The sequence below is a fragment of the Colias eurytheme genome, chromosome 3, assembly GCF_061535395.1.
Source record: "Colias eurytheme isolate Ceu_HAF_F1 chromosome 3, ilColEury1 Martin Lab GWU primary, whole genome shotgun sequence".
In the NCBI taxonomy this organism is placed as follows: domain Eukaryota; kingdom Metazoa; phylum Arthropoda; class Insecta; order Lepidoptera; family Pieridae; genus Colias; species Colias eurytheme.
The window spans coordinates 1,480,047-1,504,325 of NC_142982.1; the positions used below are offsets into that span (position 1 = coordinate 1,480,047).

Below are 24,279 nucleotides of genomic sequence, written 5' to 3' on the forward strand. Positions count from 1 at the left end.
AGGTACATTTAAATAACGCTAAAAGAATTGTTGTTATAGGCCATAATTTTATCATGTTCTAATAAGAAAACCGTACTACATTTTTATTTTGAAGAACTCCACAGATTTTTTCGTCGCCAAAAATTTATAATATCTGTCTTTTGTTTTGACATTTGAATGCGCAAGTCTGATTTATGAACGAAAATACCTTTCATTCACGTCCATAATTTTTTGCATTTCTCGTATTGCATCTTTTTGCTGTACGAAACTGCATTTATTTCCCTCGAGAACGATAGAATAGTGTTACCGCTGCTCAGAATTTATTATAATGTAATTTATTTTGTATTGTGCCTACATATTTCTTTGTGTCAACAACGAATTCGTAAAGTACAGTGGATGTGAAGTGTTTCCTGTATTGAAATGCGAAAGTTATATCATTTTCTAATCATAATGTTTTTTTGTTGATAAAGTGCGTTATAATCTTTCAAAATGATGCAGTCAAATACAGAAGGATGTATGAATATCGCTGAATTGGCAAATCAACTACGTCGAGAAAAAATCTTTATAAATTCGGAGAGGCAACTGTTACAAAATCTCAATGAAGAACTGGAAAAAAGTGCTTTGGAGTTGTTGCAACAGTCTTGGATTTGTTCGCAACAACGACAAAATCTCACTAACTTGATAACTTCAAGATGTGAGGCTGATTCCATTGCTGCTTGCCAAAGGGCCAGCCTTTTGGAGAACACCACATTTATTGATGTTTACAAGGTCTTGAAGTACAAAGTGAGTTATTGTTGTTGCTATTTCTGCTTAAACTTCCCCATTTCTTATAACATGTGCATTATCATATAAATATTTTAAAGAATATGAGACACAAATTAAACATCCACCCACTTTTCACAACATTTTTTATGTGTCATTCATTCAGTTATTTGTATAATGTGGATTAATTATACTTTAAATGATCAATGTGGATTATTTTGTCTAGATTTAACAAAAAAAAAAGAATAAATAAGAAAAATATTTAAATAAAGTTATCCATTGACCTTAATCAATTCATAGGGACCATTTCAAGTAATAATTATCCAATTACATTTTTTCCTATAGTAACAAGGCAAGATAAATTTTGAAACTTAGCATTATTGGTCTGATCTCTATTTAAACTGCATAACTATTACAAATTTAATTTAATATGTACGTACAATTAAAAATAAACGTTTATATTGTTCTACAGTCCTAAAAATTATTCACTTTCTTTATTCATGTAGTTTGTGTCTTTCTCTAATCACTCATGCTAAAATCCAACATATTATATTACTAGAAATGTAATAAATATGTATCTTAGATTATCCCTGTTGTTAAAAAAAAATATACCAAATAATATTCTGAAATCAAAGTTGAATGTGCTTTAAATTAGTCAAAGGGGAAGGATAATAGAATCATGGCGTTTCCTCAATTATACAAAGGATATATTAGGATCCAAATTAAATTATACATTGCTGCTGTGATATGTGATATTTAGGGTGCGTTTCCACCAGTAATGTGTGGAATATGTTTGTAAATAACCAATCATATTGCTTCAAATGCTAAACGTTTCAAAATTCAAACTAGATGAAGCAATATCATTGGCTTTTACAAACAAATCCTCGAAAATTATTGGAATAGTGGAAAAGCACCCTTATGATGAAGTAGTAGCTTTCTGCTTGCGTCTACGACCACAAAGTCAAAGGAAATTAGTTTCTCCAAAGAATGAAACCATAAATCGCTCTGCTGCGACATGAATGAAAGACAAACAAGTATTATAAATGAATATATATTTATTATTATTTGCAAGGATTCGTCTCTCGCCACAGCTTTGTCTGGTTTTAAGGGGATGAAACTGTATAAGAAAAATATTTTCGTTGTTTTTGTTTGACCTGATATAAATTTACAATTAATCAACTTTTTAGAGGATTAAATGGACTTAATCAGCAAAAATTTGAGAACAGAATAGTGATGGTAGTTTTGAGTTTACAAAACAATGGTTCGTCACAGTTATTTTTTTTCTTCCAGGAAGCGAATGCTCTAGGCGAGCTGCTGGGATGGCTCAAAGACACGCCACACCTAATGGCGCTCTGCCTTTTACTGGGCGAGGACCACATGCCGCCATCCCTACCGTCTGCTCTCGTTTCCGGGTTGTATGGAAGCTGTAGATCGCCACTGGACAGGACTCGTCTGTTGGCTGTCATCCGTTCTTTGATTAAACACCAGATGGCCCCGTCGAGTGATCCTAGGAAGTAAGTTTCTTAGAGATAAAGTTATTATTTTTTATTTATTTATTTATTTATAAGCTTTATTGCACACAAATAGAAAATACAAATTTTACTTAATAGGACATATTTAGTCAAAAGGCGGCTTTATTGCTACAAGCAATTTCTTCCAAGCAACCCATTCGATCAGTGACATAGTTAAAAGTACTAGGGATGATTATGTACACAATACAATAGAACAAAAAAAAAGGACATCACATAAAATATTACGTAAAAACATAATTATAAAAGTTATGGAAATGGTTAATATTAAAATACGTATTTTGGCTTGATACTAAAGCGCTTCTGAAGGATATAGACTCCAACTGTTTTTCTAATTATTCTAATGTTAATGCCAACTTCTTACATTTTAAACTAAACGTGATTCTCTGCTCTATTCAACGAGTGCTACTAATATTAAAAATGCGAAATTTGTGAGGTTGTAATGTAAAACCACTTGACTTTGAACTTTGAACACGATTTTGATGATACTTGACCTGGTTTTGTTTTTAACGTGGCTTGGTCCACGTGAAACCGCGCGCTATAGCTTATCTTCCACTTCCACAAGTGGTGTATTTATGAATTACTTAATTGGGTATAAAAAAAAATAACCAACAGCTCGGTTTAAAATTAAAAAGCGCTACTTCATGCAATGACGATATTTCGCCTACTCTCGATGATGTTTGTGATGGATTGTCTCACAGACACCTTTGTGATGTTGATTAATTTCTCTTAGTTATTTGAATCTCTTAAAGCTATTTTTACTTCGAAGTTTACAAGTATTTCTATACAAATTAATTGAGATTTGAGATCATTATTTAAGGTTATTGGATATGGACAGTTGGAATATTCGCGTTTTTGTAGTTAAAAGGGCCCAGGATTATTTCGCCACTTTCCTACTCACTCGTAAAAGTACCTTTGCCAGAGTCTGTCTGCATGGAATTTAAGACAAATAATTACAGCTCATTACTAGACTTCAATAAAAAGTCTATTACTAAATCCGCATAAACTACAGGTGATGTCAGAATTCAATATTTTCCTCAACAAAAAATACACTTGCATTATGGAAAATGAATCTGCATACAATTCACAACGGAGCATGAACAAACGACATTAGACAATAATCGACCTTGAATCTTCTACACAGCTGACATAGTATATCATCTATACTGACGTAATACAGTAATGAACATGATTTGATACTAATCGCATGCGACAGCTGTTACACGGTAATCTGAGCTAAGTCGATCGCTGTATAATTTGTGGAATGCGTAATTTTACACCTATTGGCAAATATATTTAGTGGGATCATCCAGCTGTAAAATTACTAGCTATATCCCGTGGCTTTATTCGCGTGGTACCCGGTAGTAGACTATGAGCCTATCCAGATTATTTTATATCTGTCAACAAAAAAATTAAGAGATTCGATTAGCTGAAAGAATAACAAACATCTATAGATTCTTACAAAATTTCGTCTTTATGGGAAGTAGGGTAGACGTGGTCTTTTTCGGTCTATAAAAAACAGGAAACAAATCCTACAGGATTAAGGATTATCTATATTGGATTAACATTCCTTGCTAAGCTGATTATATCCTTGTACAAAACATTATGGCATCCCTGGAGTAGGTTGAAAATATGATTGTCATTAAATTCTATATGTAGCTGGTTTTCGGGATTTTATTGATATATGTTTGGACAGAATTGTTCAGTTTTATGTTTCGGCTGCATTCCCTTGTTCAGTGCCAAGTCCCAAACGTTACATCATATTTAGTGAATGTGTCATATCAGTCTCCAATACTTATCTATTATCATCTAACCGCTCCTAGTGCCGTCCTTCTTGTTTTAAACTTATTTAATTACATACCAGAACCTTCCTCGAACCAGGCTATCTTTTGATAAAAACATAATGAGAATCAGTGCAGTAGGTTTTGAGTTTATCGCGAACAGACAGACAGACGCGACGGAGGACTTTGTCTTATTATATGATATGGTGTTTACGAGTAAAAACAAACCCAAATTCAGTTAAACAGGAATGTCTGCTCTGTCTCTCACTGACTTTCATGCACTGTCGTGATATGAAAGTGAGTGATTAATCTTTTACTTTCTCTAGGAAGCAGATATACAATGTGTGCGTTACATGCTAATGACTTCCGAAGATTTGGATTCGCATTCCGATTATAACGTTGAAAATATCTAATTTAGGCACTGTTTTGAATCGTTCGTCCATGCCCACAGACATGTATCAAGATAGACTAAGCGAGTGTATGTACTTCCCGTGTCCAAACTAAGTTTATGAAACTTACTTGACGCTGGCCTACACTCAGTCCGCGCTTGCAGTTCGCCTAGGAAAGACGTGAAGCTGAATAAAGTAAAATGCCGAATTGCGCCGTTATATAAACTGTAGAAACTCCACAGCTGTGAGTGGCCGAGTTAGCAGAGATGTTTCCTTCCACCGCTAAGTAATTTTCTAATCAGAATATGCACTATTTATTTTAAAATCAAATAAAGAATATCTGTGGAAAACGATCGTGACAAACACGGATACCAAATCATACGAAATGATTCGGAATACATTGCGGCTTTTACTTGGCACGGTAAAGATCGCGTCGTATGATAACAAGCAATGAATAGCGTCTTCTCATTTTTCTGTTCTCATTTTTCTGTCCAATTTTGTGGTTAGTGATGTTCATTTGATGCAACAGTTCTCGATTCTAATCGATTTTATAATCGAACAGAAAAATGATAATTTGAAGGAGCAATTTTTCAGAAAAACAGGCATAGATTTTTTTGTCATTTAATACGACTTGACCTAGAACTTTTAAGTATTTTAATACAAAGGTACTAAAAATAAATATTATGACATGGACGCCATTAGTTAAAGCCATTAGTTTCTTTCTTGGGAGTTTTTTAAGAAAACTCCTTATTGCTTAGACTATGTTTGTTTTTTCAGTTTTCCAAGTAACCCGAACATAAAAGAAAAATGGATCGATGCAACGGGACATAAAGATTGATTGATTGACAGTTTCATTACTTTCTTTCGATGGCCTCTCTAGTACGTAGCAGAGGCGGCTGGCCCTAAGGAGCGCTGGTGCAGTGAACTCCCATAAATAATTATTAATTATAATAAAATCATACTCCTTAATTTCATTATTAATATTAATTATTACTATTTAAAATCAATCGTAATCGTAAAAAACTACTGTCAATACTAATGAATATATTCATAATTCCATCATTCCATACACCTGAATAATACTGTATTATACAGTAACGCGCGAAGCGGAGCGCTCACGATTGCGCTCCAATGAAAAAATATTTAGTACATTTCCTAATACGAAATCCAATAGGAGTGAAAGAGAGGGTTTGCCAGTGCCCTGCGCGCGTGAAACAGAAGATTTTCTATGGAAAAATAGCAAAATTCGGAGCGCCGCTCCCGCAAACGTTGCCGGTTCGTTTTTACCGCCGCGCCTGGGCGCCCGTACACAGGACAGCGATGTTGCCACTCTCTATATTATAAACAAACACTCGACTCTCGAGTCAACTTCAATGCACGCGCGCGAATGCAAATTCGGGAATTTTCTAATTAAAATCATAAGATACATGTTGAAATAGTCTGTAGTTATCAGTATTACTTGTGAGTGTGAAAATGAACAATTATAATGTGGCGTTCATTAAAAAGTGTGTTAAAACGTTACAAATTCGGCTTGAATTGAAAGCTAAGGGCCTGAACTTGACCTTACGCAAAAATGTACGACAAAAACGAAAACATATACGCGTGTGTTTAAATCCGAACAATATTATGTGAAAACACCGTGGTTGTGTGGTTGTGATGAAAGCAACAAAGTGTTTTATTTCAAGTGAACACCCATAAAATTTTGTCACGAGCCGCCTCTGGTACGTAGTACATGGTAACTCAATGGGCATATGTAAGAAAAAGCTAAAACACATTAGTTTACTTGTTAGAATATTAAAAGGTTTATAACTTTATTTTATCATTCCTCTGTCTATGGTAATTATCATTTTTCTGTCTTGAATAATTTTCGACGATTAACGATTTAGTAATCGATTACGATTCATTTATTTAACTACCTCTTAGACATAGATCTAGTTTGATCTGATTTCTTTCGATTTACTTCGATGGGATAGGACGATACTAGAATCTAGTAAAATGAAATTACCATCACTAAAAAGCGCTCGTGACGTCATAACGCGTCAAGGTCAGTACAAAAAATATGACACGCTTGGTTTTCATACAGATCGCGGTACTTGCGTTGTCTACTTAATATACATGTCTGTGTCCATACCTCAAAAGCCTAAAGCCTCATTATCTTAAAGTATCTTAAAAGTAAATGACTCTACATTCTCTTATTTTTAAAGCATTTCATAAAAACTTTACAAGTGTGAAAGAATAAAAAAATATTATGACGAGTGACAGAGGCAGTGTCTTTCGCTGTGTAGCGATTCCTTAATACTCCAACCTATAACTGCAAACCTGTAACTGCAAACCTGCGTTTATTCGAATCGGTCGCGGCACTATTAATCGAATATTAATTTTTGGCGTGCAGATTATAATAAGTATAATTGGTTATGCAGTATGCTGCATACTGGATCACAACATAATATGGCCTTTTTCTTTCTAGATTGTTCCGCACAAACAAATGTGCACTATCGTCGCTGTACAGCGTATACCGAGATGGTCACTCACCAGCGAGACAGTTCCTCGTGGCGGCTCTCCAGGGCCCCGTGATGGCGGTCCTGCATGAAGACGAGTTCTTCCTTGACGCTGATCCCGATAAGGCTATGGAAAGGTAAGGACTGCTCGAAGATAGAGGATATGGAATTTGCAGTAAAATGAACCCTAATGCTATCAGATAGAGTTCAAAGTGCTATGGAAAGGTAAGGCCAGCTTGAAGATGGAGGATATGGAGTTTGAAGTGAAATGAACCTTAATGCTAGGAGATAGAGCTCAAAGTTGTACTCATACATTAGTGCTATTATTAGGTTTCAAAAAAAGAATTATTTCTCGATGCTGATTCAAATATAATGTAAACGGTAGGTAGAGGGAAATAAACCTTGGGTTTGGGATGATGTTAAAAATTAAACTTTGTTGACTGTACCATAAAGTTGACTTTTATTTGGCTGTTTGTAGTAATAAACAACTTATTTAACAATAGCTAATATTTCATGTTATTATGTCCAGTTTAATTATTATTTGTCTATTGTTTTTCTATTCTGTGGTCAGGCGTAATGATGGATCATATAAAGTTTCATATGATTGAAGATACAAAGAAAATCAAATTACCAACCGCATGTAATCACCGCAGTGATTAATTACAGCTGTTCTCTATTACATTACCTTGTTATTTCTACAAGAAACAATGAGTCAATTGAAAATTAAATATATTTCTGGTATGTTATTGACAAAAAAATAAATTGGAATTCCTTGTTCTGTAATCAACATTAATGTTATTAATTCTTCCTGTTCTTGCAATTACTACCTAAACTACCTAACCAACGGTGAAAATTATCACACCAGACAAAAATGTTTTACCTGATTGCCTAAAAGGAAATGATTGCCTTTTGAGCAGGTGGGCCACCTGATGTTAAGTGGTCACCACCGCCCATAAACACTTGTAACACTAGAAGTGTTACAGTTTCTTTGCCGGCCTTTTATGGACAAATAAGCTCTTTTCTTGAAGGCCCCAATGTCGTAGTTGTTCGGGAACACCGCAGGTGGCAAATAGATGATTTCTTTTTGTTTTTACATGGAGTCAATGGGGTTAAAGTTTTAAATAAGCAATGAATCGGCGGTAGTTTTAAAAAATACCTTTTTTAGTATTTATATCCTTAGCTTACATAAATAAAAAGATGAGTTCCAAATAATTTTCCCACTAGATTCTCTCCATCGGACCGTCTCAAGAAGTTCGGTCAGCCAAACAGCTCAGAATACACTGCCAAAGTGGCGAGATACCGCAAGTGGACAGTGCAATCCCTCTACAATCTTACCAGCAAGTTCATAGCCTCACTGAGGGAGTACTGGCCGAACTTCCCGGCAACTATCGCGTGGATCGTACAGCAGATTGTTCATCTCTTGAAGCAACATTCAAGGTGAGTGGATAATATAAGTATTATTCGGAGTTGTATTTAAATTCATTCATAAATGTTTTTTTTTTGGAAGTGAAATTAAAATGACAGTTAAATCAATTACTTAGAAGTCGCCAAAGAATAGCGGTTAAAAGTCCTAGCTCATGTGTCAAATAAGTTTTGACGTGACAACGTCTTAAATTAGGTTGCGACTGGGAGTCACTTATGAAAAAGTGTAACGCTCGGTAACGTTACGATGAGTCACCGAACGAGAGAGAGGCCCGCCGAATGCCTTGCGTCTCTCTCCCACTCAACTATGATCGAGAAAAAGACGTTGTCACGTAAAATCTTCGCCCGTAAAACCGACTTTACAGGCAACCATTTTTTATAAGAATAATTTTATATAACTTATCGGCGTATTGTATAAATCATAGATATAAGTAGAGTAAGTCAAGAAATCTGTAAGCTGTGAAGTTTTCAAATAAATAAATAAGTTACCGTATTTGGTGAAAACTACATTAAATTTTATGCTATAACTTTGGGGTGACCCATAAAAATAATATTTAAAATATTAGCTTTTTGGCAGTCTATTCCAATTTTTTTAACTGAAAAAGGCTAACTAAATAACCGTTCCTTACAGGATAACAGAACGGGAACTGCACGCAATATGCACGGACTTGGTCTTCAATCATTTTATATGCCCCGCCATAGTGAACCCAGAAGCTCATGGCGTGGTGGACATACCGGTGTCGTATATAGCCCGGTTCAATCTTATACAGATCGCGCAGATCATTCAGATGCTGTGCTTGGCAAGATATCAAGAGGTGAGATTTGTTTTATAATTTTAAACCACTTCATACGCCTGGTCAGTCATTTTCTACACTAATATTATAAAGAGGAAAACTTTGTTTGTTTGATAGATTGTAATGAATAGGCTCATAAACTACTGGACCGATTTTAAAAATTCTTTCACCATTCGAAAGCTACATTATCCACGAGTAATATAGGCTATATATCATCATGCTCAGACCAACAGGAGCGGAGTAATGCGGGTGAAACCGCGCGGCACAGCTAGTTTTAAATAAACGTGTTTACTTGCAGACTTTTTCGCGTTTTAAGATGAAGTAATATTGTAGATTGTGAGATGCTCTTTTCGAACTCAGTCTTTTCCAGCTCGCTCGTCTTTATAAGATATGGCAAAAGGTGGTAAAGTAGGATTAAAAAAATCGAAACATCCAAATCTATAAAATCACCTATCATCAAAACGTTTATTAATACAGGTAACTATACCATTATCATCTTACCATCCAGGTGGAGCCAAAAGTGCGTGACCTGTACACGAAATTCGAGCGATCTTGCGTGTGGTCACTAGTGGAAGCAGTGACTAGCCCTACATGTGGCCCCGCGCCCCCCGCCCCGCCCGCGCCCGACGCCCCGCTACGTACTGACGCACCCACACGGACACCACTAGCATTGTATACCTATAAGGATGTACACACATTGGTAACGTATAAATAGTGTTATTATGACAAAATGTCCCCCTATTCCCCCCCCCTATTATCCCTTCTTCTCTTCTAGCTCGTTTCCTTCTTGCCCCCCTAGCTCCCCCCATATAGTCTAAAGAAACTTGCATATATCCCGTTCCAATATATCAAGTTGGAAGGTAGTGTGGTCACTAGTGGAAGCAGTGACTAGTCCTACATGTGGCCCCGCGCCCCCCGCCCCGCCCGCACCCGACGCCCCGCTACGTACTGACGCACCCACACGGACACCACTAGCACTGTACACGTATAAGGATGTGCACACATTGGTAAGGAATAAGTAGCTCATAAGATCTGCCCCCCTCCGTTCCCTCCACATGTATTATTAGTTGCTTTTTATGAACTACTTGCTCCCCACCACTTTCCCTCTAGCTGCCCCCACTTCCTGTCTATCTCCCCCCCACTTCCCCTCTAACTCCGCCGCCCACTTCCCCTCTATATCCCACCATATAGAGTAGTCTAAAGAAACTTGCATATATCCCGTTCCTATTCACCAAGTTGGAAGGTTCCGTGGCCGCTAGTGGAGACGGTGACGAGTCTCCACTAGCGGCCACGGGGTCTCCACTAGAGCCAACTAAGGCACATACGAAAAATAGTCCTTCGAGTCTAATTAATTAAGTAAATTTCAATTGAAATAAAAGTGGAGAAGCTCACTTAGCAATAATGTAAATGTTACATCAAATGTTTAAAGTGTTTGAAAGAAATGTAACAAAATTGATCTCGTTACAGATTTCGTTCTTACGAAGAATCTCCTCTAAACTCAACAACAACGCATCAAACGGTCTAGCCCAAGAGACCAATGGAAGCGCCTCCTCGAACGAAGTCGCCAATTTTGGGTAAGCTCTTGCACTATAAAGATTGAGAAAAAAGTTCAACCCCTTTTACTTTGGTTCAGATTCTGTGTCCAGAAAGTCCTTGGTAAATTATTACGTTGCCATAAAATAGTATATTTTTGTCGCCTTGGTTGGCGGGAAATTTGACTTCATTCGCTTCTGTTAATTATGATATTGTTAGACGTAACTTCTGATTTGATATTTATGTGGATGAATAGTTGTCACTGTTTCCTGTCCGAACATGCTTAGCTGTTGAATAGTATAAATTGCCGCGTTCCTTTGACTCGTGGCGCATTCGTACGAATCGTGCCTAGGGGCTCGGACGCTGTTTATACGACGTTCGACCCAACTACCCTCACTTTACTAATAGTCGTTGACTAGCTGCGTTTTGTTATCAACTACCTACATCAATTAGGTAGCTGTGTAGAATCGCAGTACATTTTTATTACATTCAAACTAATATTTAACTAACTTCGCGTCTTATTTCTTATAATATCTATATTATATCTCTTCGCATTTCTGCTAGCCTAGTACATGCGATGACGTAACGACTGCTATAATATACAAAATTGTTAGGGCAACGCGTTCTACCAGGACCGCATAGTGTACAAGATGAAGTTGCGACGTCCCTGAAGAAGGCGAAAAAATATGACTTCACCCCTTTTTGTTAATAATTATGACATACGAAAGCCTCTGCGCAATTCTGCGGACCTAGTACATACAATGTCGAAACGAATGCTTTCATGTGCATTTTATTCCCTTATTTTAAGCGTATTTTAATTTTATCTGTTTTGTGTTTTTTTTTGGTATTGTACATAAATGTATGAATGTGGTGAACCTAATAAAATGATTTTATTCTTTTATTTTTACATAAAATTTGCTAGGGCATTGAAAAATGTATGTTGAAAATGGTACATGCACAAAAATACAAAATGACTATTTTATTTGTGATAATTTCCACCAGCGACAGTACCTCCTCCTCTAGTCTAGAAGCCTCCGACGCGGACGGTGACCGGAGCCCCACGGACGGGGGCGAAGGCGCTGCTCGGCTCGCCGCTCGCCTGCACACGTTAGAGCCCAACTATCGCGCGAGATTGCATGATCTGCTAAGGCAATTGGCGCACTTGCCGGCTAGTAGGTGAGAAAGTGAATAGGTCACCAATACAACATTCGATCTTCATAAAAGGTACACTAACACACACATACGATTAGAATGAAAATGAAATGTCACAATGGCATGATGAACTATGCGCAAATTAACCACATTTCATCTAGTTTCAGTTATGCTAATGACTATATCTTCTGTCGCCTTTCGCATTTCTAACTGAGTAACTATTACAGTGGAAATAAAACAATTAATAAATATTAGATTTACGGTTCTCGAGAAGCGAAGATGCTGATAAAATTATATTTATGTGGTAGTAGTTACTTAATATTATGTATTTAAATATCGTGTTATTTGCTTTTACATCATTTTACACTGTCAACTGTTGACAAAACCCGTTTGAATAAACTAAGATTTAAAAAAATAGATTTACGGTGTTACAACATAAAATATCTACATTCAATAATCATTCATTCTATAAAAATGCTCAACAACTTATTAATAAAATTTGGCAGGCCAACACCAGAGACCAAAGACACCAAAGAGCCGGAGAGCAAGCGCAGCATCCTCAGCAAGGTGCCCAAGCCCCGGGGACCCAGGAACGAGGACAAGGACGGTACCCTGGAACCACCAGAAGTGATGATGATCAAGCTGGCCAATGTGGACGAACAGGATTACGTAGGTGGGAGATATTTTTGGAAACGTCATTGATTAATGCAGTAAAAAAACAGATTCGGTATTTTAATTTTAGTCTGCATGTTGGCACTTAGTACACTACTGTTTACACTTGATGTGATAGTGTCTATTTATTGTAAGAAATATACATTTTTAATCCATTCATAGTTTTCTTAATATTATAGGAAGTAAGAATTAGTCTATTCTTATGAAGAAAAGTCTATTAAATATCATAAAGTTCGAACTATCATCAAGCGCGTAAATCAGTTATATCGCTCAACATTATACTCTTTTGTATAAATATTCTAAATAAGATTAAAAAAGTATAAATTAATCCAAATTTGCTGAACCCTGTTTCGTTATTAAATAACGAACAGACAATCTTAAAATGTTTAACATCATTAACAATTATATCATTTTTTAATGTGCGTTTTGGTTAATTTTTACCGCATTGAAACATATCATTTCAAAGTCAAACATTTATTTATTCAATTAGACTTCTTATAAAAGCACTTCACGGGTGGAAAACCACTATTAAATTACGAAGTTGAAATCATCATCAAATCAATCCTTTCGCTGGCGGATAACCAGTAATAAATAAATAATTAAAATATAAATGACACCCACAGGTCTAGTACCCGAATCGAAAGTACTAGAATGTTACTACGGCGGTAGCGAAGCGGGTGATACGGAAGACGCGGCCGCACTACCGCCCGGACCGACTACACCTGTGCAGAAACGGACAAGGTATGGGAAAATGGACTTTATTTCAATGGAATAGAATTGTTTTTTATTTGTCTTGGAGAATTATGTTCGTAAAAAATTGTACACTTGTGCAGAAACGTGGTAAGGCAATGTGATCTTTATTTTAATGCAGTAAGGTCGTTAATATGCTGCTTGGATAATTATGTTCACAAAACTTTTCTACGTCTGTGCAGAAGCCTACAAGATTTGTGGTTAAGGCAAAATGGCCTTTACTTCAATGTTATTGTGTTGTTATTAATGTTTTTTTTTAAATAAACAAAATGGCAGCTTATAATATTATGTGTAAATTTTGTATGAAAAAATGGCTATTGTTAAACTATGGACTAACTTAACCAGCATAGACAACTTTTCGACAACTTTTCTTTTGTCTTCGAGTCTAATCCTATAGTACTACTGCAACAACAAAATTTCTAACCCCAACACGTCAATTTTAAAATGATCCTAATACCACTGTATTAAAGCACATTTTACAACAGGTTCTCAGTATCCCACGACGAGGTATCTCTCGGCAATACATCAGATAATCTCGAAGCTGTATCCGAAGCGGCTTCCAACCATAGTGTCACTTCCAGCCTTGAGTTGGAGACGGAGGACCAGAATGATAATTTGTCTGATATGGTGAGGGAAATGCTTATTTGTTTTTTTAACCGGCTTTAAATATGGAGGTTTTGCGTTCCATTGTAATTTTTTTTGTTGTTGAATGCACATGTACATCTGTAAACACTTTAAAGTGATATCTGTTATTTGCTTTTAGGAATTGTTAAACATTTTATTTATTGAATTAATAAATAAACTATTTCTTACGATGCTCCTGACTTCCCATAAACAACTTAACAGATAATCGCCTATTAAAAGCTCGTCAAAAATTATTCGATTAGCATTGCAATTGTATAAAACATTCATTCAAATGAACACCTTATAACAGGGCAGTAATGTTAAAAGTCTATTGTTACGCTCATTAAAAAAACTGCCCAATAAACGCGTAGGCAGACTTTTACATCGGACGATTTTAAGTGTTATTGTGAGTCCAGTTGTTCATTCTATAATGTTTGATCCACAGGTATCAGCCAACGTTAGTGGCAGAGGCAGTCCCAATATATCTGGACGAGAGACTCCTTCGTCACAGGTGACCGATGGAGATACGGCGGGTGATCAACCGGCTAGGCGGTATGTTGAAATATGTACACTAATATTTTGTAGGAGATTGATTTGCTGTTATGTAGGTTCGTAAAATAACGCCTAAATCTCACGGTTGAAATACTCATTTGTATATAAATCTAGCAAGGAGTGATTAGTTCAATTTTATCAGAATACTATTTTACACAACTTTTCGGTTCCTAATTAAAAAAAATGCAATCAAATCGAAAATTTGACTTGCTTGTTCAATTTAAATGCATGAGTCTTTATGGATAGGACATTTTGCGTGACTCCTCTTTCTTATTCAACATTTATTTGTGTATGATAAGAAGTTTATTTACTTGTTGGCATTCTAACAGTGCACCTCAAAACGCGCCGGTGAACCAAACGTCAATCGCCAACCAAGCTAAACTTTTGAAGCAAACGCGCAACGAAATCGAAGACAAGTTCTGTAAATTCGAGATAAAGGTATGTTTAAATTACTATTTCTAGTTAATTGTGCATTTTTGTGTCTTTTATGTGTAAAATGTATTGTAAACGTTATTATTTCCCACCTTAACTGATAAAGTAAAATGCAACTTATTGGAAAAAGGATTTTCAGTACTTTTGAAGTGAAACTTCTTTAGGCGCGTTGATAGTAAAATTTCAAGGTCGCGTCATGGCAATACTGTCGCGTCATGGAGTAAGGCGCCGATTTAGGTATTTTTAAATCTTGCCAAAGAAGTTTCACTTCTGACACATATGCTCGGCACACACGCTCTTTTTTTAGTATTTCCTAAATGGAATAATAATAAGTAGAATAGCTACTTGAAAAACTTAGTTCTAAAGCCTCGTAGTCAATAAAGATTTGTTAAGCATCAGTTGTCCAATATTGCTGGAAACTTTGTTCCTTCAGCGAGAACATAATCAACTCTATGATATGCCGTGATCCCTGCAATAAGTCAAAACCACTTAATTTTTAAGCAAATATTTACCATTATACAAAAATCGTTGGAACATTCCAGAAGCTACTGGAAGGCGACGAAACGATCAGCATAATGTCGGACACGTGGAGCACGGATGTGCTAGCGTCCGACTCGGAGACGATTGGCGATACCTGCGATCATGGGCAGAATGCTAATAATCAAGGTTAGTTGTTGTTTTATAAGAAAAATGACCACTTTGAGTATGTATTTTAATTTTAAAACATTGAAATTTATCAGACAGAAAGACATACTGGAAAATGATAAGGATAGTTATATGAATATAGTGGTCCGAGTCATTTTAATCGCTAATTAAAAATAAAGTCAGATTTAATAAGATAAAAATTGACGTACAATAAATAAAACGACTCACAATAATTTTCAAATCTGTCCGAAGCAAAACTCTGCCTACGTGATAATAAGGCAGAGTTTTATATTGCAAGCAATATAATTTCTATTTCAAGTTCAGTAGACTTTGAACATTACTGCTACATGATAAAGCACTATTTTGAATGTATGTTTTATACAACAGAACTTGGACATTTTGACAATTTTTTTCACGACCTTTAAATTGGAGATTGTGATTATTATTGTTTAAAGTATGTTAATGCTAAAGCAAAACATATTGTATTAATAACATAGCACTTGTAAATAGTTTAAGTTTTGTTTCACGATCATTAATTTAAAAAAAATCCTACAGGTTCAACGGGCAATAACACAAATGTGCCGGACGTATCAGAGACGGCGAGTGAATCCGCGTGGAGCGTCGATGTGCTGGCGTCCGATAGCGATCGGAACACTGAGGTAAACTATTCATTATTTTAATGCTTAATGCATATTTTGACGATAAATGATTTGAATTATGTGTTGATTTCTATTTACTTTTTATATTTTTTTTTTATAAAATACAGGAGCCATAATTTACTAACACTATCACCATAATATGTTCCAAAAATAATTTTTTTATGAAGAAAAAAAGTTTTTGAATTGAAACTTCTTTAAGCGCGTTGAGAATAAAAATTCAAGATCGCGTTATTGTAATACTGTCTTGCCAAAGAAGTTTCACTTCTGACACACGCTCTTTTTTAAATATTAGAAGGATTCAATAAAATAATGCATAGTTTCTTACTAAATACAAATATAACCACAGGACATTTCTCTGGCATATTATCTATACATATAATAAAATCGTAGGAAAGTCAAAACTGTACATTGAATATTTTTTTAAAAGAATACATAATCCATGATCTATAATCGATATAGAAGCCAAAAATATAGTTTTTAGAATTTTTGTCTGTTTGTCTGTTTGTCTGTTTGTCTGTTTGTCTGTATGTTTGTCCGAGCTAATCTCGAAAAGTACTGCATAGATTGACTTCAAATTTTGCATGAATATTACTAACAGCTCGTGTAAGGTTTTTTTAAACATATTATCATGCTATCACCTCCGGGGGAGGAGCTGTGAACCTTTACTTTTCTTACGTATTCCGTGTACTACGACAGCGTACAATCTAAAGACTCATGTTTAAATGTTGTTTTTGAGTAAGCCATGCTATTATCTAGCTTTACACTATAAAAACTACGTCATTTACGTAATTTGGGCAGAGAAACTGTTTAATGAATCTTAGTACTATAAAGACAAATTTGATTCAGCGCCATCTATGAGATTTCGTAAAAATCAAATCAATTTACATGTTATCACTACTGAACACAATGTTAAAAATTAATAATTTAAATATAATTATGTTATTTATTTATTTAACTCTTTAACCCATAATAAATCTTCCCTTCCCTATAAGGTGCGCTTATATAATTCGTGTGAATATACTACATTTTTAAAAGTGAGGGTAGATGTATATTATTTTAAGTCAAACTAGACACCATTACAGTTAATCTAATATTGATTGTGTTCATTGGTTACATTTTTAAAAATCTTCGTGTTTTAATAATTCGATCACGAGGCGGGACTCTAATATAAAAAAAGGTTAGTTCGTTGATAATTATTATTCCTTCATCATTTACATGTTGTTAGTAAAAATATACTTTGACTGTTAATACTTTTGTTCAGTATTTATCTGTATGATTATTGCTTGGTAAATAATATATTTTCATGTCGTATACCTAATTATAAACATAAGTGTGATGTGAAACTAGCTGGATTTATTTTTACACACTCACAGTCTTATATTTTGTGTTAATGTTAAAATAGTATTAATAGTGTAAATCATAATATTTTTTCAAAGTTAAAAATATTTCCTTTTTTCTGATGGTGTTGCCATCGAATTAAACCGCGCTGTCGTTTCGTTCACAAAAAGTCATGTTATTAGGACCGAATATGTAGCCGCCTCAACTTACGGAAACGAGAGTAACCTGCGTTGTCTGTTAGTTATTGTATAGTCGAATTTAACGTTACATGGAAATTGGAATCTAAATATATGTATACCTACTTATATTAAATCTGTAGAGGTCAATTCTGCACATGAAATATATTTCCTAAATAACTATCACGAGGTGATTAGAGATCGACATCGACGTCAAAAATGTTTGTCCGTCTGTCTGTCTGTATAACCGTTATAGAAACAAAAACTACTCGACGGATTTAAACGAAACTTGGTACAATTATTTTTCATATTCGTGAGCAGAGCAGCAACTCCATTTTTAAGCTTTCGTCGCGTGTGCGTTCTTAATGCGTGTATCTTAATGGTTAAAGCTACACAGAAATCAAGTATGAAAGAAATGTTCTCCATATTATATAAAAAATATCTCCCGACATCATAAATGTCTATCTTTTATGGTTGAGCTTAGGAGTTCAAAGCTTTCTGATTATATTTGTCTACTAGCTGTCCCCGCAACTTCGTTCGCGTGGAATAGTGACTATGGGACCTATGACCATGGGCTCAGGGTGGGGCAACAATAAAAAATCATTTTTATTTTCATGCTCCCACTCCCGCGCCCACTCGCACTCCCACGCCATATGCCACGTTCAGTCCCAATCCCACGCCCACGCCCACTCCCCTTCACAATTAGTACCTACCAGATCAAAGCCAGGGTAAGCGCCCCACCCAGCCCCACCGTGGCTACGCCCATGCTGAATTACTACTTAAAATACAATTATTGAGTAAATACGTACAACCATACTGTACTGTTGTACTACCATAAATAATTAAAAGAATTGTTATTAAAATTTCTTACTAAACTGAGCTAAAAAACTTACGTACCAAATTATTAAAGAAAATCTAGAAATGAAATGCCTAACCTATACCAAATAGTTACTACATATTATTGTAATTAAAAATTATGATTAGTATATAATATCGAAAATCAAAAAAGAAATGCCTAACTAATTCTACGTAAAATTTCTTTTAAATTATGTCATATTATTTTTTAGGAACCAGGGGGGGGGGGGAGAGGAGCAAATTCTATTTCCTTCCTTTCTTAAACGGATGTTTTTAATAATCTATGGTGTAGCCAGTAGCCACTGATCAGCTTAATCGATACTCAGTTTTTATCAAATCCAGAAAAAAATCCAAATTAGATCTTTCCTGTCTCACGCACGTAACTAAAGGCTGAAGAGAGAGAGAGCACGTAACTAAACCGTTGAGACGAAGAAAAGTGTATAGAAAAAGGAATAAATAATTTCATAAACTTCCCGACGATCTTTAAAAATAAATTATAACTTTCATTTTTTTCATTCCCACTTTTACCCCTATGTAGGTATAATAAGTGGATGAACCAATTTTGATACACTTAAAGATTACACTTATCTAAGAACCAGCGTCGGAAAATATTCTGCCTAACAAAAAAAACCGCATCTAATTCGGTTTACCTGTAGCCAGCTACGGTGCCATAGACAGACACACACACACACACAGAAATACATAGCGGTCAAACACATAACACCAGTCTTTTTGCGTCGGGGGTTAAAAATATAATACGACATAATTTAAAGGACATTTTATGTGGAAAATTTACCTATACACCAGGGTAGATAATTTTTGAAACAAAAAAAAATCGCAGTAGGATGAAACCCATCAGAAAAGGATATGATAAAAATGTAAGGAAAAATAAATTACGGTCAATCGGAGTTCGGGAAGTGTGAGGGGGGGAGCTTTTAAGAGAAAAAAATGGTTTCTCTCGATTTCTCGATAATAATAACACCTGCTAATTTTTTTCTAAATATTTTAATTGTACAGACATCACTTTTCCACAATTTTATTATATGTATTGATGATGATGATTGAGATTATAACACTCTTAGTCCGTTTTAACTTAATTTTTATTCACCCGCATCAGTGCCACCTAAAAAATCTTTATATATCGAAATTCGAGCAAAGTTAAGAAAATGAGAAATAAGAGTTCTCAAGGATCGTTAGAGATAAGAGGCTTACTATTGACCGAAAACAACATGTGTTATGCCGAACCTGAAACCGCTTCACAACGAGAATTGCGGCTCACAGCTGACCGCGAACGGCATGTACTATCCTGTGAGACCGAAACCTTCACTGAGAGGGTATATATAACGTCTCACAGCTGATCGCAAATGGCATATTGTACTATCCCGTGAGACCGAAACCCTCACTGAGAGGGAATTACGTCTCACAGCTGATCACGATCGTCATATTTTATCTCGAGAATTCTGAAACTTTTACTCAATATGAAGACCGTTTGACAAATAATAGGGTGCACCATAATATTATTCGATCTCTCGAAGATGAACATGAGCATAAGCAATGACTAGAGTAGGGACGCGAATATTACCATTATTTGAGACAAGAACGATTAATAAGTTTGTTTAATGAAAGATTAAGAATTGAAACTATTGGTCTCTTTAAACGGACGAATAGCGAGAGGCCCGTCTTACTGCAGACAGATTTCGACATAGTCTTAATGACTTAGAGGTAAACATAGAAGATCAATCTACAAATTCGGTGGTGTGGTCCGACAAAATAATATAAAAGTGGGTTTGCTTATAACCTCACAATTGATTACAGATCATCTTCTGTATAGGCGATATTAACGTAGTATGTTCTTTTTGTAATGCTTTAAAGTGGAGTAAGGAGTCGGCTTTCGTTTGAAGATACGCCGGAACCTTTGAAATCACTACTTTTAAGTTTTAGAGGAACATGTGCAATCTAAACAGTTCTTAGACAATATTAGCTCTTATAGTATTGCGTTTTAAATGATCCTTTGGTGCTCAACAATTATCAGATGCTCCTTTCATTCTTACTTTTAAGATACAAGGTCAAGTTTATCATTTGATAGGATCCCTTTTGCCTGAAGGCCAACCTAAGTTTCTTTAAATATATTTTGTATTCGACTACGACGAATAATCGAATACAAGAAATCAATATTTCTCGAATTTAAAACTGAACTCATTTCACAATTTTAGAACATGTTAATTCATCAGGTTAATCCGTATATATGCGTTTTAAATCGACATTAGAAGCTTTTCCTCAAAATGGTGATATTAATATAAAATTGGTATAAATGCCGATAGACGGAAGTCTATCAGCACTCAGGAATTCCCTGAGCGTGTTATAACGCCCAGGCCACAGTATTACAATTTTTCCTACAGTTGGGCGACGAATGTATTTTCGCATAGCAACGGAGGGGAACTCGTGGGGGGTAAAGTGACGCGGGCCACGTACCACAAACATGTTTAGTTTGTGGTACCGAGCGCGAAAGAAAGTCATCGTGTTTTTAGTAAAGTTACTATCTAAACTAACGTAATTTATTACTTAGGTACATATTCTATAATGGTGCGCTCAAACTGTTAATCTACATTTAATTTAGATTATTATTTTAATTACTAAGAAATGTAGAATTTAAATCACATTCATTCATGTTTTCCTCAGATATTCGATGTCTATGATTTTCGATGATTTTAAGATTTTCTTATCAGAGTATTCAATTTTAATGTAGTTAAATTTTATAAGAGACAATTAAGAACATTCAAAAATAAAGTGTCACGTATTTTTTTTAAACGACGAATGACGAAAAACGACCGAATCGCGGACGAAGTCGCGGGCAACAGCTAGTGATAATATACAGTTACATATTTTGTAAAATTAAATTGTAATACTGATATGATTTAAAAGAGCAACTATGGAGTTTCTTGCCGGTTCATCTCCATAGATACTGCTTTCCGAATCGGTGGTAAATGTAAAAAATATGTATTGACGTTTCAAAAGTGCGTCTCGAAGAAGTCTAATTGAATAAATAAATGTTTGAGTTTGAGTTTATATGTACAGGTGGACACAGACGACTGCGTGTCGGTAGCGGCCCGGTCGGACACGTCGTGGCCGCGCCGTCCCTCCGCGCACGACGACTGCATACTGCGGCCGCAGGTAACGTGCGCTGGACTAAATATATGGGTGAATGTGGAACTACCCGCATTTGTAAAAAAATTGAATGTGCTTTTTTCATCGTCAATTTGTTTTTGTTGTATGTTTGGGGTATACATTTTTTTTAAAACCAACTAAGTATACAAGACAATTGTTATTTTTATATTTTTTTGCACTTTTTAGAATCTTTTTAAAATGTGATTTTTAATTTAATAAGTAATGTTCGTATTTAAAGCAATTAAACTAATACGCATCTTTTAATTTATTTTTACAGAATGGCACCACAAAGAGACCAGACATGAACAGTCCTCGGCACACACCTAGAGCTAATATACCTGGACGGTGAGTTTTTCAATATTTATTATGATTCGTTTATTTTATATTTATTCAACAATCACCTGAATTATTATAATTGTCTCCTTTATACTTAGGGCTGATTTTTCAATCCTTGGTTAAATCTTATCCGTGCAATAAAATATTACACAATAATATACAGATGACACCTAAAAACTGTCAAAAAGTGGGCAAGTAACACATTTTTAAAATGGTTGTTTTATACGATATTCGATGAATAAATTTTAACTAAGGATTGAAAAATCGGCCCTTAATTGATTTTGATAAATTAGTGTTCAAATTAATGCATATGATAGTTTTTATTTCGATTTGAACTGTCAACTATAAATAAAGAAAACAGCTTTTTTATAATAATTACTAAAATTTATTTCTCATTTCATGGCAGCTATGTTCAAACTCTTTCGTATACGCTCATTATGAGCGTAGGCAGAGTTTTACTGCAGACAATTTTTGAGCGTGATTGTGTATCAAAATAATTGATTTTACAAATTATTAACGAATGCTTCATAGATACATTATTATTATTTACACCAGATCGGGTTACCTAACCGCGACCGCGGCTTTGTCTCGCGGCAGTGAACTTGATCTTGCGTCGCAACCGCCGCACGCGCACTATTCTATCGAGAATAGAAAGAGCATCCTTGTTAATGGGTATCCGGTAAGTGATATTATAGGAAAATACGTATAGACGAATATTGGATCCGTTTTTTTATGTTTGTGTAGAAACCACATGATCAATCTATACTTCTATACTAATTTTATAAAGCTGAAGAGTTTGTTTGTTTGAACGCGCTAATCCCAGGAACTACTGCTCTGATTTGAAAAATTCTTTCGGTGTTAGTTAGCCCATTTATCGAGGAAGGCTTGATGTAAAATTTTTGTATATTTCCCGTTTTATTTAAAAAAAGTTATTATTGTCATTTTACTCATTAGGTTTCGATAATAAGGGCTTTCGATATCAGTTTAAAGTTATTTGATATCTGCAATAGTTACGGAATAATGGCATGTGCACACTTAACGATTACACCCTGTATATCATCACGCTAAGACCAACAGGAGCGTAGCAATGCGGGTGAAACCGCGGGGAACAGCTAGTGTCAATATAAAAGTAAAATGCATAAACTATGAGAAATATTATTCATACTGTAATGAACTCTTGTTTCTTTTAGAATTTGTATGTAATAATTTATTTTTGATTGACCTATAAACATAGGTGTTTTATATCTTAATATTATTGGACATACAAATGACTGAATTGATTTTATATAAATTTTACAGAGATATATTATAACCAGTTTTAGCCCGCCCAATCCGAACAAAGACAGGATGGGCAGCTAGTTTATACTTATTTGTTAATATCGTTTATCCAGGTAATGACATGCTACGCCACATCAGCGCCGGAAAGCCCGAGCACTGCGCCCGCGCAACTCACCGCAGATGTTTTCGACTACCCGCAAAATAAGTAAGATATAATATTATTTATTACAATAAATAGGTATTTTTGAGTTCGTTTTGTATTGTATCCATAAAAATAACAGTAATTTTGTTATTTAGGCGCTGTCACAGTATGGCGAAAAATTCGAATCTGCGACATGATGGGCTTTCTTTACATAAAATGTTTTATATTTTTTTTTAATTAAAAATTTCAAAAATAAGCATTTTTAAACTATGTAACATTTAAACATGTTTTACCCTTGAATGTATTTTTTACAGCAACAACCCCCCACAAGAGAACCAAGCGGAAGAAACAGAGAACCAGCACACCACAGGTTCAGACGCGACCAGCCAATGGGTCACAGACAGCTTCCCAAGATTGGACGGGTTCAGCGCCAAGTACAATATGCCCTCCACCTCCAAGGGTTACGAGGAGAACGATCCTATGGACAGGTATGTAGTACATATTATTAGTAACAACCCATAATAACCCAAGTCGAAGAAACAGAGAACCAGCATGCAACCAATTTAAATCTGGGCACCGTAATATTAAAAATACAAAAACATCGTTCGGCGAGAAAAAAAAAATTGCAGATTTTCGGCGGTATGGCGACCATTTAGAATCGTCCGAAAAGTATTGCATGGCGATTTTCGTAAATGGCTGCACGACGTTGGTTACCTGTGCAAAAGTTAGCCTGGTACAAATGGTTGAATTGTTTTTTTTAAATCAACTCATTCGCGTCGGTATGGCGGGCTGTAAGTCACACCGGAAAAGTATGGC

The 24,279-nt window shown here is 35.4% G+C and overlaps 1 protein-coding gene across 1 annotated transcript in view; it reads left to right on the forward strand.

Moving 5' to 3' along the window:
• Positions 1 to 177: 177 nt before the first annotated feature.
• The window catches only part of Gapvd1 (GTPase activating protein and VPS9 domains 1), a 56,208-nt gene continuing 32,106 nt past the window's right edge, over positions 178 to 24,279 (forward strand). Inside the window, exons 1-20 of the mRNA XM_090119326.1 lie at positions 178 to 762; positions 2,032 to 2,255; positions 6,908 to 7,075; positions 8,163 to 8,375; positions 8,992 to 9,175; positions 9,663 to 9,854; positions 10,622 to 10,728; positions 11,690 to 11,863; positions 12,346 to 12,512; positions 13,135 to 13,252; positions 13,747 to 13,888; positions 14,331 to 14,437; positions 14,767 to 14,875; positions 15,412 to 15,535; positions 16,070 to 16,173; positions 21,618 to 21,713; positions 21,985 to 22,052; positions 22,599 to 22,722; positions 23,435 to 23,526; positions 23,778 to 23,951. Coding sequence (XP_089975452.1) covers positions 469 to 762; positions 2,032 to 2,255; positions 6,908 to 7,075; positions 8,163 to 8,375; positions 8,992 to 9,175; positions 9,663 to 9,854; positions 10,622 to 10,728; positions 11,690 to 11,863; positions 12,346 to 12,512; positions 13,135 to 13,252; positions 13,747 to 13,888; positions 14,331 to 14,437; positions 14,767 to 14,875; positions 15,412 to 15,535; positions 16,070 to 16,173; positions 21,618 to 21,713; positions 21,985 to 22,052; positions 22,599 to 22,722; positions 23,435 to 23,526; positions 23,778 to 23,951 — 2,981 coding nt within the window. The 5' untranslated portion in view covers positions 178 to 468. The remainder of the gene's footprint in view (positions 763 to 2,031; positions 2,256 to 6,907; positions 7,076 to 8,162; positions 8,376 to 8,991; positions 9,176 to 9,662; positions 9,855 to 10,621; positions 10,729 to 11,689; positions 11,864 to 12,345; positions 12,513 to 13,134; positions 13,253 to 13,746; positions 13,889 to 14,330; positions 14,438 to 14,766; positions 14,876 to 15,411; positions 15,536 to 16,069; positions 16,174 to 21,617; positions 21,714 to 21,984; positions 22,053 to 22,598; positions 22,723 to 23,434; positions 23,527 to 23,777; positions 23,952 to 24,279) is intronic.